Source organism: Acromyrmex echinatior, chromosome 2 (genome assembly GCF_024713525.1).
Source record: "Acromyrmex echinatior isolate Ae372 chromosome 2, ASM2471352v2, whole genome shotgun sequence".
In the NCBI taxonomy this organism is placed as follows: domain Eukaryota; kingdom Metazoa; phylum Arthropoda; class Insecta; order Hymenoptera; family Formicidae; genus Acromyrmex; species Acromyrmex echinatior.
In genome coordinates, this window is record NC_141853.1 from 15973183 (window position 1) to 15988739 (window position 15557).

The window sequence follows — 15557 nt, forward strand, 5'->3', positions numbered from 1 at the left end:
AACGTAATCAGTAATTGTTCCGTGTGTGGAATATTTTTTATTTCAACATATCTTAATTTTTATTATTCTTTTAAATGATTCATGCTTAAAGAAAGAGATTGATAATTTTCTATACATCCTTTATAAAGATATATATGCAAATTTTTTTAATATTGCGAAAGAATTGTTGCTCAATACAGCTTATTGATTTATTAATGAATGATAGAATTCAGCAATTCAAATATTATAAAAGAATAGCAACGCGTCAATCTTTTATTAAAAATATTGTGTACACTGCACGGATTTTGTATAACATAAAGTTCTCGGGAAAAATATTTCATATATAATTACATTATAATTATGTATAATTATGTACAAAATATGTCCATATATATATTTTTTCCGGATTATTATAAACTAATAATCATTTGTATCATAATTAAACTAAGATATTCATGAGCTGCATAAAGAATCTAAGAAATAAAGTAAAAATCGTGCAATAAAACCTATTGATCGGAGAACATTCAAAATATAAAGAATATATTATTTTATTCGTAATTTGTTATTATTTCGACAGTTAAACGGTTGGCGCGCGGCCTTGGGATGGGGATGGTACGGAGTGGCACGGAGCGACGCGTCACGTTTATGCGTAGCTACCGCGCAGTCATTCCATTCCCGAGGCAGTCATTCCGTTCGTACAGGTAAGTAACTGTGCCGTGTGCCGCTCTTCACATTTCTTTTTAAAATGTAATCGCGATAAATACAATACATAATACGAATTGTCGCACTTTATATTCCAAAAATTTACATAAAATATTTAATAAGAAAAAGTTTTTTTTAACCCTTGAAATTCAATTTTTATTTACCTATGTAAGGGATACGAAATTAAAATTTTTTCGTTCGAAGACCCATTATCCCTCCTATGGATAGTTGGCACGCTTCTGTCCTGAGGATTTAGTACAGAAACAAACCACATCTACTTTCGACGATACGATTTTATCAATAATATCAGAAAATGTATGTAGTCACGTAGTTCCCAAACTGAAAATATGGATGTACCGGCGATAGTGTACGGATGATTTCTGGTAACAAAGGCCGGCATGACTTCTCTCAGGATTCTCTTTGATCCAGAGTTAAATCGAAGTCGCCCTAAATTAAATCTAAGTCAGCCAATCTGAAGCTTGCATTTTGAAATCAACGCTTCACATTGGCTGTCGCAACAAACTTGCGATCGGCTTGCAACTAATGTAGAACCGGCTTAATGATTTCAATGTTGCCACTTTCATGGATAAATGAATTGACAGCACTGCGATACGGTGCAGCAAACGGGGAAAATGACGCGGACAGGATTTCCGGCGGTGGTGACGGTAGAGTCACAGTGGTGAAGTGCCTCGAGTTGGTTCGGTCGGTCGTGCCGAGCTACCGAGCTACCGAGTGACTTGACGTTGAGTTAAATCGATGTGACAAATTTAACTGAACATCAGCATGACGGACGTAGACGTAGTAGTTCTGGACGACCCTGTCCAGAAGGAGGAAGTAGCAGCGCACTTCCAGGCACCGGCGATCCAGCACAATCCTGACGGCTGGGGTCCCTGCGAACTACCGGATCAGTTTAAGGACATTCCTTACCAGCCATTTTCGAAAGGCGACAGATTGGGCAAGGTGAGTGTTGCGAAACTTATTCCAACTTTATTTTCGTCCCATAAATCACACCTATCGGTTTGCTATTTTCCATAGATCTCCGATTGGACTACGCCTGCTTTCCAGGACAAAAAATTCCCAAGTACGTATTTCGCTTTGCTGACTGTTCACGTGCGCTTAACCTCAAAGATCGGGAGACTCTGATCCCGGGGACTGAGCTGGGAGCCTCGTTGGCATTTTTGCGTCACATATGTCTTTATCGTTGTTACATGAAGACGGCAGATTTTATTTAAGTTAATCTTATAACTGGAGCAAGCTTTGACAGATGTACATATGTCAAATGTTGAATATATTAGATAAAATTCTAATTAATATACATAGAATTATTTTATTAAACTTTATCTAGATAAATAATTTTTTGTCTCTTAGAAATGACATATTTTGATATAACAATTGATAATAATTTTTTTTTAAATTTGTATCTTGAGCAAAATTCTGTCAAATTAAATAGACTACTTGTCATTATTATTAATAATTTTTTTGTATCGTTCATCTTTTCTCTTTTTCTTTTCAAAATTCTCTCTTTGGCGAGAAAAGAGGAAAGATAAATGATATAAAAAGTTTAATTAAACAGATTTTAGATCTAATATAATTTATTATAAACTAGATTTATATTTAAAAGATATGACTATTGAAAAATTTATTAATGTAGCTTGTTTTTTATATTACATATGAAAAATTAATTCATTGATAAATTATAATTATATATGTATAAAATTAATATCTAACTATTTTTGTAGACAAATATACATCGCAGTTTGGTTCAGGCAGTCAATATGCCTATTATCACGATGAAGATGAAACCACCTTCCATTTGGTGGACACCACCCGTGTGCAGAAACCGCCGTATCAACGTGGTCGCTTCCGTCACAATCAACGCAATTTGCGCGGTCGCGGTGGTCAGCGTGGTGCATTGAGCCAGATGCAGCAGCTAGGGAAACTCAAATTGCGAGAACGGGAGCGTAAGGGACAAGCAAAGCGTTGGGGTAGACAGCAAGGTCTACGCAATCATAAGAATCAGCCGCCTATCAAGATCCGAGATGCTTCTGTAACAGTGCGTCCTGACTGGATAACTATCGAAGAAATGGACTTTCCTCGATTGGCTAAGCTCTCGTTGCCTGGCGTGAAAGATGGTGAAGATATATCATGCTGCGGCTCGCTTGAATATTATGACAAAACGTACGATCGTGTGAATGTCAAGAGCGAGAAACCGCTGCAGAGAATTGATCGTATTTTCCACACGGTCACAACTACCGATGATCCAATAGTTCGAAAATTGTCGAAAACTGAGGGCAATGTATATGCCACTGATGCAATCTTGGCTACTATCATGTGCTGCACACGTAGCAATTATTCGTGGGACATCGTCATTGAAAAAATTGGCGACAAGCTGTTCTTTGATAAACGAGATAACACCGAATTTGATCTTTTGACCGTAAACGAGACTAGCGTCGAACCGCCACAGGACGACGGAAATTCGCTGAATTCACCCAGAAACTTGGCCCTCGAGGCGACTTTCATCAATCACAATTTCTCACAGCAGGTACTCAAGTCAAATGAACCACGATACAAGTTTGAAGAAGGTAATCCATTTATTGCAGAGGAAGAGGAGAGCGATGTGGCCAGTGTGGCTTATCGTTATCGTAAGTGGGATCTTAACAATGGCATAGTCCTCGTCGCCCGATGCGAGCACGATGCTGTGATGCAAGGTCCAAACAATGAAAACCAATTCCTGACGATCAAAGCATTGAACGAATGGGATTCGAAGCTAGCTAATGGAGTCGAGTGGCGTCAGAAGCTAGACACGCAACGTGGCGCGGTTTTGGCTAACGAATTGCGCAATAACGCCTGCAAACTCGCCAAATGGACGGTTCAGGCGTTACTAGCCGGTTCGGATCAGCTGAAATTTGGATACGTATCACGCGCCATAGTGCGAGACTCGAGCAAACACGTAATTCTTGGTACCCAGCAATACAAACCGAATGAATTTGCGACGCAAATTAATTTGAACATGGACAACGCATGGGGCATCCTAAGATGTATCATCGATATTTGCATGAAGCAGAAGGATGGCAAATATTTAATAATGAAGGATCCAAATAAGCCTATGATTCGATTATACGATATTCCTGATAATACTTTTGAAAGCGAGGGCGAGGAAGATGAGGATGATGATGAACCTGTTAATGATGCGTTTCAAAGTTAACAGCCTCCATTAATTACGCTTACGCCCACCATTGATCGGTAATAGATTGCTTTTAAAAAAATTTTTGTGGAAACAAGAGTATTATAAAGAAAATAAATGAGAAGATTTCAATATAATATTTGATTTATGGAATTTTATTACTCAAATACTTTTTGATATAATTAATTAATAAAAATTCAGATACTTTGATTAATAGATATATATGAAACTGATATATATGAAAATTTTATCTAGGAATATATTGTATTTCAAGATACAATTATTCGATATTTATTCAAACTGTAACGTGATTGTTTATTTATTATATACATATAACAATATAGTAAAACCACAATACATTTTCTAATTTATTTTTTTTAATTTGTATTTTTAGCAAATTTTAAAAGAGAATTATATATATTGTTATTATCAATATCAAGAATTCAGTCATTAAAAATATTTTATACTTTAATAAGGTTTCTTAATTTATTGCTTTTAAAGAACTTCGTCAAAAATTTAAATTGTTACTTGGGGATCCAATTCCTTGATGACATATTTTAATTTACGCTTAGCATTATGGATCATCGTATCATCGATATCGTAATGAAGAACAATTCTAAGCAAATTTTCTGTGAGAGCCAGACATCTGATTAAAATCTTATCGTCTTCACAGGGATCATCCACTTTGTCGTTCACTTGTTGGAGCCTCTTCATGAGAGTCGCAGCGGAAATGCCGCTGTCAGTATTCACATTCACGAATACCATGTTGGTGTGCACGGTCTTCATATTTACAGTAAATATTTTAGAATTCAACTGATTGATCGTCTCCGCGATAATCCATGCTCTTCTATGATCCTCTACTAGTCGTGGTATTGTCTCTAGAGCGATGAGTCCAGCCGCCGCGATCACGCCGACCTGTCGCATTGCACCACCTAGTACCTTGCGCCTTCTTCTCGCGTTAACGATGAAGCTCTTGCTTCCGCAGAGCATGGATCCGACAGGAGCACCCAATCCTTTGCTCAAACAAAAACTAACCGAATCAAATGGAGTGACTAAATCCTTCGCCGAGATCTCCGACGCAATCGAGGCATTCCACAGTCGAGCGCCATCCAAATGCATCTTAAGATTATACTTTTTCGCTATTACCGCCAATTTTTCGATCCATGATTGAGGTACGATCTTTCCATTTATTGTGTTTTCTACTATGATTAGCTTCGAGACCGGTTCATGTATCCGATCCACGCGAATCGCACTCTCGAGTGTCTTTAGATCGAACGTACCGTCATCGTTGTTAGGCAAGATATGAAAGCTCACACCAGCTATCTGCGCCGCACCAGCTTGTTCATGAAGAAACACATGCGATTTGTTTCCGCAGTACACTTCGCTGCCACGTACATCGCAATGATTCATAACTGGAAGGAAAGAAAAGACGGTTAGCATAAAATTTTCTTTGAACGAAATGCGTTTATACCCGTGTTACATTACACATTGGAGATTAAGGATTGCGCGAATTGAGGATTAGAATTCAGCCAATCCGAATAAAAGAATTAAAATTAAAATTATCTGATTGGTCAAATTCTAATCTTTAATTTGCAATCCTCACTCTTCAATGCGTAGTGTGACACGAGTATTATATTATTAGGGAAATCTTTTCTAATAAATGATGGGTTCCATTTAGAATCCTAACAAAAAATAGAGATTAATTTTATAATTACAATATAAAAAGATCCTTCCCCATATTTATCAATTAAATGAATAAAAATAAATTCATTAGTCTCTCTTTTAATCTCGATTTTAAAAGAAAATATGAGATATTTAAGCTCTTACCAGCGATCAAATTTCCCATCGTACCAGAACTAACGAAAAGTGCATCTTCCTTTCCAATCAATGTCGCAGCCTTTTTTTGTAATTCTAAAAAAAATGTTAATTTATTAACCAACAATATATAAAAGTAAATAAAATGTAATATAACTGTATATTAAACTATATATTAACTATATATTAACAATATATTAAAACATAAAAGTGAATAAAATGAGAATATATTGTAAAAATTTGGTATTTTAAACAGGACATACAAACTAGCAAGTCTTTATTTGATAGAAATATTTTTTTATAAGAAATAAAATTGATTACGCGAAGCTTGAAAAAAATAGTTTTAGATAAGAAAGTAAAGCCGGCAGTACACGATGCTTGTTTTCCTACTGAATTAGATTAGATTCTTGCTATTGACGCTGCGATGCTGCTTTATCAGATAATATTTAAATTTATTTTTTTTATTACATGATTACATACATGATTTAACAAATGTTTCGATTTAAAATCTAAAATCGAATTTTTTTCGCTACCTTTTACTGTAGGGTCTTCTTCAAAAACATCATCTCCAACTTGCGCTTCATACATAGCTTTTCTCATTGCGTTAGTTGGTTTCGTAAGCGTGTCGCTTCGTAGATCAACTATAATGGACTATAGTAATCATACACTTAACTTAGAATGATCTCCACGAAACATAACGTTTGAATGGAATTCTACTGTCTCTCTGTTATTGGAAATGTCTCAAGAATGCAAATTTCTTCTAGGACATATTCTGTATTTTCTACACAATATTTCCCCGCGCGTGCGATAAGGATAACAATCAATTTACATACTTTCATGGACGTTATCATTCAAATTATATAGGACAACAATGGATAATAATGAATAAATTTACACCGTCGTTAATTTTATAATATTATATTAATTTATGAGATCAGGTAGAACATAGAATTATAATATCGTAAGATATCACACAGATAGCATAAAATAATACATATTGTATTAGGTGTTGGAATTAATTCGTAGCGTTTTACAAGTGATGGGAAGTACTTTCATTAATGTATTTTTTAATGCTCATGTGAAATAAATAACATTCTTTCATTAAAAACGCTACGAATTAATTCCAACACCTAATAAGATAGCTTATATTAAATGGCCTTTCAATTTCGGTATCTGTTTTTTCTCACTTCTTTTACCGTAACGGTTACCGTAACGGTTTATTTGAATTTCGGTTTTCGGTAATTATATATACCCATAACAGTCACCGTTATCATTAAAAGTACTGAGAAGAAACCAATACCGACATTGAAAATTGAGTATCCTCGAATCGTATTTAATGTATCCATAATGTAATTTCGATCCGAGTCTCTGCTTATAAGCAAATTTATAAATGCCGAACAAAGTCATAATGGTGTCTTTATGAGTGCGTTCCAAGTTACGCATGAAACGCATGATGTATTGTTTGTCCTTGTTGTTCATCAAATAATACAGAAGGATAAAACAATACATCATGCGTAACTCTGAACATACCCCATGGCATCATTATAATTCTATGTTTTAAATATTATTATGACTTCCATATTTCCTAGGAAGGATCAAATAGTGAAAGAGCTGGACACTGGTTTTTTTTTTACTTACATTATTCTGCTTCGCATAATCATGAATGCCTTCATTTACCGCGCCGTACGACATCCTGCTGGCTATTACTAACTGTGATCAGCGTTGGTCGACGTGTGTTGAGTTAACTGAGTTTGCTTTCGTGAGACGCCGCGCTTATATATGACTGTATATCTACATCTATGCGTAGTAATATCATGATATAAACACGAAAGAAAAACTACGCTATCGTTTACAATATTTATGATGCGTTCACATATTAATAGAAAGATAAAATGCGGAAATTGTTAAAAAAGGAATAAAAGAGGTATAATTATTATATTTTATAAACGCGGTAATGACGGAATCGTTCACATTTAGAAAATTATATAAATTATATAAATAATTATATAAATTATATAAAAGTTTATGCAGATTTTCGACAAGGTGATAAGGCGAAAAGATAAAGAGAATATCGAAAATTTAATTTTTATTCTAGAATATTTTCGACATCGATTTGAAATCAAATTAAGCTAATTTATTTTAAATATAAAATCAATTTATGTAAAATTTTAAATATTTTATGTTTATTATTACATTAAATAATTAAATTAAATATACGGTTAACATTATACATATAATATTTTGTATCATGACGATTTCAAATTTGAAAATTACTTAGAATAGGATTATATAATAGTGTAAATTTTGTTTGATATTCACTCGATATTACAGTTGTTTGAGATAATAATTTCTATGATAAGAATATTACAGCGATAAGAAATTATCACTTTGATGTCAATATTCGTGTGCAAATGCAAAAAATGCTGAAGATAAAGAAATCAGTAGGTCTATTCTTAAACACTTCACTCGCTTCTTCTTTTACAATCTTAACCATATACTCAAGCAGAACAAGTCACGATAATGTCAAAATGATATTAAATTAAATGAATCGGAAATTATTAAAAAATGACTTTCAATAATCATTTTGGAGTCATTTTGGCATTATTTTACTATCATAATGATTCGATGTTTTGCTTAGGTAAGGTATTTTTGTTATAAAAATAAATATTTTTCGATAAAATTTTAATTTATGGAAATGTTATAATTGCTAAGAGAAGAAATCAATTAGATATTTCGATAGGATTCAAAACGATCAATAATTTAATGAAAAAAATGCGTGAGTCGAATAAATGTTTTAAGTTAATACAAATAATATTTGTTAGGATCACAATTAATAGATTAATTATTGTTAAAAACTTTGAAAAATATTCCACACTCAACGACTGTGCCAATGCAACTAACTGGCGAGACTGGTTGGACAGGTTTGACATCATGGATTAACATAGTTTGTTTTTTATTCCTGCACTTGACTAGAACTCTCTATCTTTCACCAAATATCAAACATAATATATCTATCTCGCTTTAAGTTCTAAAAGTGTAGACTAGATCAGCTACAGAAAACAGGCTTATAAATAGTACAACATGAAGTAACGTGAAGCAATGTTCTCTACGGACGCATCGATGACTGAAAATTCTTCGTGTCTTCTGATTAAATTTAATTTGAATAATCAACAATAAAATCAATTTCGATTGATTTGTTCCTGATAATTGATTTCATTTTTGATATCAAGTGATATTTTATGATATTTTATTAACATAAATAAAATTAATTATTCTTTGTTTCAAATATGAAAGGAAAGATTAAAGATATAAGGTAGCATTCATAATTGATTCTTATAATATATTACAAGGCCGTCTTAAGCTGGAATCAGACTACGCATTGAAGAATAAGACTGAGGATTGAAAGATTGAAGTTTGACCAATCAGAACAAAAGGAGCCAAAACTTCTTTATCCTCATTGGTGCAATTTCAATCTTTAATTTTTAATCTCAATCTTCAATGCATAGTCTGATTCCGATCTTAAGCACAGTCTTAAAGATGTCACGAACCAATCAAAGAGCCGTATTAGCATCTTAAGATGATCTTGAAATAAGAACGGATTAGTCCTAGATTTACCAATAAGGTTTTTAAACCTTAAAATATAAGAAATGGATGAATCACAGTCAATTATTCTTCTCGCATTCGACTGTAATTGGTCAAATTCTTATGACTTAAAGCTTAAAACAATTGTAGATTCAGGCTACGTTCCAAAACTTCCTCTCTGAGAAAAATTTTACTCGAAACATGTAGTACACGTAACGTATACTATAGCATACAGAGTAAAATCTTCCTTGAAGAGGAAGTTTTGAAAAATAGTCCTAGATTTATAAATACCGGTTTTAAGTGGAAAAATTTCTAGTTAGAATTCTTCTAGCTATCAATTCTGTATTTTGAACTAATTTACTGAATAAATATATTTATTAATATTTCTAATTCTTAAAATTAGAAAAATATAAGATGTAAGTCAAATTCAGATTAAAATTAATTAATTATCAGATTAACATTAGCAGAAATGTGAACATTAGCAGAGAGAAACCTAAGAGTAGACAAATTTCGGCCTTTTTCCATTATCAAACTTCATAGGGTAATGTCCACGAATAATCAACTTTGATTGTTCGTCCTTGTTTAATCCTTGTCTAATAGCAAGGAAAAGAACCACAAAAACATGGACATTATCCTATGAGATTCGGTACAAGAAAAAGGCCTCGCTGTTATTGGTGTATTCTTTTAGATCATCCATCAGCATTTTATGTCTGGAAGAATACATCAATAGCAGCGAGCGCTCACTTAACTGTTGAATCTGTTGAACGCAGCCAATATTTAAATTTTTAAAAGATTAGTTAAGGCACGACGATAAATTAATAAATCATAAAATTAGTACAATATTATCAGTTTTTAACTCTTAATTACTTCGATATTCACAAGGACTCCCGTAAGGATGTCGATCTTTAATATTGGGTCATCTAAAAAGTATCCGCGGTTTTTTGTCACTAGATGTGTGTTGATAGTCATATATCTAGTGACAAAGTACCGCGGATACTTTTTAGATGACCCAATAGTATCTCGTCTGTGATTGAAGTTAGTTAAAATAGTCCAAAATTCAAATAAATGAAATATTTGGAAAAATTATTTCACATTCAATCGATTTATTCAGTCTCGATTCGAGTTCGATAAATCGAGCCTGATTGAAACCTAAAATAAGATGAAAATCCATATGTTCCTAGTGTCTAGTAAACTCGTTCGAGAATGAAAGGAATGTTCGGATTGGAGCGTATGAATCGATCGAGAAAGAAGTGGGGAACAAGAGACGAATGTGGCGCGGTGCCGGAGGTGGTCACGCTCGACGAGGATCGGCGGCAGTTGTGATCGGCGCGGTCGAGACGTGAGTCAAGAAGAAGCGAAGCAAACGAGAGAGCAAAAAGGGGAGAGGGTCGAGAGCAATTCGCTACGAGAGAAAGAAGCTCGCGCCCACACGCATCGTTCGCGTTTCTTTGTTACATGTGCGATCTATCGTCGCCGGTACGACAATATTTTTCGAAAGCACGGAGGGCGAGTCCGTCCGTTGTCGCGACAGTGGTAGTGGTAGTGACGGCAGTGGTGGTGGTGTAATATTTCATAGTGGCGGTGGTGTTGGTGCCGCCGTCGCGCACTCGTCGTTGGTCGCGCATCGTGGCGACAGCTGGTAGCGACAGCCGTCGTCGCACGTCGTCGTCGTCGTCAGGCTCGACTTCGAGTCGATCGAGTCGCGTACGCAAGTACGATACGCGGGTAGTCGCGGACGTTACGCGCGCGTTCGTGGAACGAAGTAACGGATAACGGTGCGCGCGCGCGCACACACACATATACACACACACACAAGGGACGAGAGAAAGTATAGTCGGGAACGCACAAGGGGCAGGCCCGCAGCAGCAGCACCTTTGCCGCGTCGTGTTGCGCGCTCGCTAAACAAAGATGGCGGACGTGGACTCGAGGGTAGACCGGTCCGATCCGGAGCTGCGTATCTTGTCGGTCGACAGGAACAGCTTCAACGATCCGGCCACCCAAGCGGAATGGACGCAAAAGAAGCTGGTGTGGGTGCCACACGAGACGCAGGGCTTCGTCGCCGCCGGTATCAAGGGCGAGCGCGGCGACGAAGTCGAGGTGGAGATCGCGGAGACCGGCAAGCGCGTACTCGTCGCCAAGGATGATATACAGAAGATGAATCCGCCCAAGTTCGATAAGGTCGAGGACATGGCGGAGCTTACCTGTCTCAACGAGGCCTCCGTTCTGCATAACCTCAAGGACCGATACTATTCCGGACTGATTTACGTGAGTCTGCGAGCCTCCTCTCGGGCTCCTTTTATTCCTGGCGTTGCGCCTGCCTCGCTTCTCGGTTTAAGCTCCACGATTTAACCGGCCCGTTCTTACAATTGCTTTTAAAGCGGTATTTAAATCTTGTTTTTCTCGCCAAAGCCCCCGATGACCTTACGCTCGTTGCTAACCCAATTTTCCTTCTCGATCCATGCTGTGGATTGATTCGCCCCCGGGTCTCGAGTTCCAAGAAGTCCGAATTCGTCGAGAGACTCGAAATTCGGGAACTTGGACACAAAATTGTGCGCCGCTGAGATTTTAATTGCAACAAAGGATAAAAATTAAAGCTCAAAGTTTATCGTATCGAGAGAATAAACTCTGAAAAAAATACGATAATAAATTTGTTTTACCATTCTCGTTTTAGAAGGAAATGTAAAAGACGCGAGAAAATAAATTTCGTTCGTTTAACGGGTTGACCTGTCATTAGGAACATTTTTAGAATGAATGGATCCGGTTCTTTTTACTGCGAATGATTCGGTGTTTTTCTTTCGTTCTGTTGTTTCTTCGCAGTGTTAAGAATCGAAAGTTTGGGAGATGGTCTCGCGAATGCCGCGGCGATGCAGGTGCAAGTGCCAGATGCGTACCGGCCCTTCCACGCATCCCGTAGGGCCGGTTCCTCCAATGTCGGTTAACTCTAACCTCGATTTAAAATGTTCTTCCATTCTTTCCTTTTGCTAGAATCTGGAGAAAAACCTTTCGATTTAAATCGAACTTTGAGGCCCGATGTTTTATTTTCTGATTAACTTAGATTTAACTCGATGGCAATGTAAAAATAATATTTTTCTAGCTATATGATTAATTATTAAACTGATAATTCTGTAGTGAATAATTTTTAAAATTATCACTAAAAGCCATCAATTTTGCGATTATCCAGCTAGAATTATCTAGCTAGAAATCAAGCTTGGTTTTTCTGATTAACTTGTGGTTTAGACTTAATCTTATTTGATAATGATGTAAAAAATTGTATTTTTCTAGCTATGGTTAATCACTAAAGTGATGATTTTATAATAACTTTAAAGTTACCACTAAAAATCATCAGTTTTGTGATTAATTGTAGCTAAAAATCATAGTTTTTCATTTTCTGATTAACTTGTGATTTAGACGTTTAATCTTGTTTGATAATAATATAAAAATTGTATTTTTTTTATATATGAGTAATCATAAAACTGATAATTTTGTAGTAGCTTTTAAAGTTACCATTGTAAAACTAGTTTTGTGACTAATTATAGCTAGAACAACTTTTTTTAAAAATAACACATTATCATGAAGTTAAGTCTAAACTATGTACAAGTTAATATGTATAGAAAATGGAAAAGTGCTTGCTCGTATCTTGGAATTATAATTTCGAAAAGAATTTGAGATCTATTTTATCTCAAATTTATGTATTTTTTTCCAAATAGTAAAGATAAAGATGGATAAGATTTAGGAAAAAGTGTTTGGTTCCAGATTGTTTGGTGAAAGAAAACAAAAAGACTTGATAAGAGTCACTGACTTCGACTCCGAAATTTTCCCAAGAATTTTTCGAGAAACGTCGGAAATTCCATCTCTTCGGGGCGTTGCAGAATTAATATGTTCCTCGTAGCGCGAGGCACCGGTGACTCACCGCGTCCGCGAGCTTGACTTCGAATTCGCGTTGGCATTATTAATTCATGCACGTCGCCGTGAAAATTAATCGTCCTGCAAAATTACGCGGAATTATGGTTACTAGCTAGGACAGCTTCAAAATATTTACGGAGCACACACGATGGGAACGCGTAAAACAAAAACGACAGTATTCCTCGTTGGTTGCTAAACTCGGAGTTTATCTGTCTCGTGGAAAAACACGTTTATGTTTGGAGTTATGTAGTCTTTCGCTTTTTGCGTTTGACTATAGATGAACGGAATAAGTAAATCAATAGCTTGAAAGTGGAACGCTATATCACATCGTTGCTCGGGTGTGGAAGAGAGGAAATTTCCATGTTGGAACATTCGTTTTTCTATATTTGCGAGAAAGATATTGTATATCTTAATAATCTTGGTAGATTATTGGTTGTTTCAATTCCAAGTTACTGAAATGAGAATTAATAATAAGTCGTGTGTCTCTTTTGCATAATTAAATATCAAAAGAGTAATGGTAACCCAATCCCTTGAGTTGAATAACATTTTATTACTTTTAACTTTCATATTTGTCAAAATATAAATCAATCTATTCCTGTGATTAATTTCAAAGAATGTTTCAAAGAATGTCCATGTTGATGTATGCACTTATTAAATAATAAACTTTTAAGTCGAATTTAATAAATACATTTTCTTGTGTTAATTTGTTTAATGCATTAATTTGTTTAATGTAATTGTTCTAATTAAATTAACGACAATATTGAATAGGAGCAGATTGGCAACCTAAATGATTAAAAACAATACAAATTGAGTATAATTTGATATTATGAATTTAACATAGTATTGCAAGATATATCAATTATTTTAACATGACGATATCAAAACAGCATGCTTGACACAGACGGATTGGCAATAATTATAATAATCCGAAGGAAATATCGTTACTTCTGTATTCTGTTATTAAGCAATAAGCGATTAAGATCGGCTACGAGTTTCTCTACCGTAAAATGTATGCATGCTTCAGACCACACCATATATCTTGATACGTTTGAAATTTTCTCAGATCATTTATCCAATCAGAAAAATATATATTTGTCGTTGCAATTGTACGTGATGTTGAAATAAGGATTGATGGTGTCCGCCAAGGAGAATTTATTAATTAAAGGAAACTCTCTTTATTCTCGTGTATTGCATTTTTGTCGATTCGGTTTTGACTGGTCGTCGGGCACATTTTGAAAAATAGCAATCGTCGAGATATCGGTCGCTGTCCAACTGATGCAATGAGCGAGAGACCGATTCTCTTTCGCTCGTAAGACGAACTAAAGATAGCTCTTGGTTCACTACGGCTCTTGCTCGTCCTCGTCTGGAATTAATCCGCGCGCGAGATATATCGGAAATGTCGGCAGACCGAAGGTGAGACGGAGACGAAAAGAAGAGAGATGTAAAAGAGGAGGAGAGAACCGAAAAGAAAAATGCGTGTGAAACGCGAATGAATTCGATCGGGAAAAAAAGCACGTGGCGGTGATTTAAATATCTATTTGCATTTTTTTATAGCAGTCAATTACTAAATTAGTGTTTCTGAATATCTTTTTTTGCTTTCTTAATTACCTTGTATCACACTAAAAAGAATTATATCAGCATATACTAACAGCATTATTTTAATTGAAAATAATCTTGTTTATTTATTAGGTGTTGGAATTAATTCGTAGCGTTTTTTAATGAAAGAATGTTATTTATTTCACATGAGCATTAAAAAATACATTAATGAAAGTACTTCCCATCACTTGTAAAACGCTACGAATTAATTCCAACACCTAATATATAATAACAGTATTAATGAAACAAATAAAATTTTACTAATGTGAGAGCATGATGTAGTTGTTTCATTAATAATTTCATTCAATATTATTATATGTATAAACTAACAAAATTATTTTTAATAAAAATAGTATTGTTGATATATCATTTTTTTCAGTGTATGTATAATAATTTTTTTTAATTATCGTATATATTATATATATTTTACATATATTACCAAAAAATAATAGCAGTTAAAAAAAAAGAATTATTGCTATATTGCAAATACGTCTTTAGAATGTATATTTTACAACGTTGATACGCAATATCGGATTTCATTTAGGAAAAACGTGCATAAAAGTACGCGGTTGTGATGCAAAGCATAAGATAAGGTAACGAATTATCATGGTATAAAAATATCGTGAAGAAAGTTGTTTTGCAAGAGATAATTGCGGTGTGTGGGAAGTAAAAACGTTCGTCTCACATACCTGCACTGCAGGTCTGCAGGGTCCAGTGTGTACGAGAGTTAATTAATATCGAGCAAAAGGCACCCACGGATTTTCTTCATTAGATACCTTCACGCGTACGCAATTAT

The 15557-nt window shown here is 35.0% G+C and overlaps 3 protein-coding genes across 8 annotated transcripts in view; 2 read left to right on the forward strand and 1 right to left on the reverse strand.

The window, feature by feature from the left end:
* The first annotated feature begins 1301 nt into the window (after positions 1-1301).
* Positions 1302-4002, forward strand: eIF3d1 (eukaryotic translation initiation factor 3 subunit d1). Its single transcript, XM_011065399.2, has 3 exons — positions 1302-1641; positions 1717-1762; positions 2421-4002. The coding sequence occupies exons 1-3, from the start codon at positions 1465-1467 to the stop codon at positions 3884-3886; spliced, it is 1689 nt and encodes a 562-aa protein (XP_011063701.1). The 5' UTR covers positions 1302-1464; the 3' UTR covers positions 3887-4002.
* A 2-nt stretch (positions 4003-4004) lies between these two features.
* Positions 4005-8501, reverse strand: LOC105151599 (uncharacterized). Of its 2 annotated transcripts, XM_011065400.2 has the most exons (5): positions 8487-8501; positions 7319-7477; positions 6214-6331; positions 5693-5776; positions 4005-5277 (listed from the first exon to the last, which is right to left on the reverse strand). In XM_011065400.2, the coding sequence occupies exons 2-5, from the start codon at positions 7370-7372 to the stop codon at positions 4382-4384; spliced, it is 1152 nt and encodes a 383-aa protein (XP_011063702.1). In that variant the 5' UTR covers positions 7373-7477; positions 8487-8501; the 3' UTR covers positions 4005-4381. The 2 variants fall into 2 exon arrangements, with proteins under 2 accessions (XP_011063702.1, XP_011063707.1); XM_011065405.2 differs by lacking the exon at positions 8487-8501 and having other exon boundaries at positions 6214-6321.
* A 2029-nt stretch (positions 8502-10530) lies between these two features.
* zip (myosin heavy chain 10) overlaps positions 10531-15557 on the forward strand; it is a 33691-nt gene continuing 28664 nt past the window's right edge. For 4 of the 5 annotated variants that reach the window (XM_087403592.1, XM_087403588.1, XM_011065408.2 and 1 more), the window contains exon 1: positions 10532-11527. In XM_087403592.1, coding sequence (XP_087259718.1) covers positions 11171-11527 — 357 coding nt within the window. In that variant the 5' untranslated portion in view covers positions 10532-11170. Of the gene's footprint in view, positions 11528-15557 lie in introns of all 5 variants that reach the window. The other variant, XR_015544286.1, reaches the window with a different exon arrangement.

Coding starts and splice junctions, on each gene's coding strand:
- LOC105151599 (XM_011065400.2), bottom strand. CDS start 7,372: ATGTCGTACGGCGCGGTAAATGAAGGCATTCATGATTATGCGAAGCAG. Junction 6,332..7,318: donor ATTATGCGAAGCAGAATAAT/GTAAGTAAAAAA, acceptor TGATTACTATAG/TCCATTATAGTTGATCTACG. Junction 5,777..6,213: donor AGAAGACCCTACAGTAAAAG/GTAGCGAAAAAA, acceptor CATTTTTTTTAG/AATTACAAAAAAAGGCTGCG.
- eIF3d1 (XM_011065399.2), top strand. CDS start 1,465: ATGACGGACGTAGACGTAGTAGTTCTGGACGACCCTGTCCAGAAGGAG. Junction 1,642..1,716: donor AAGGCGACAGATTGGGCAAG/GTGAGTGTTGCG, acceptor TATTTTCCATAG/ATCTCCGATTGGACTACGCC. Junction 1,763..2,420: donor CCAGGACAAAAAATTCCCAA/GTACGTATTTCG, acceptor CTATTTTTGTAG/ACAAATATACATCGCAGTTT.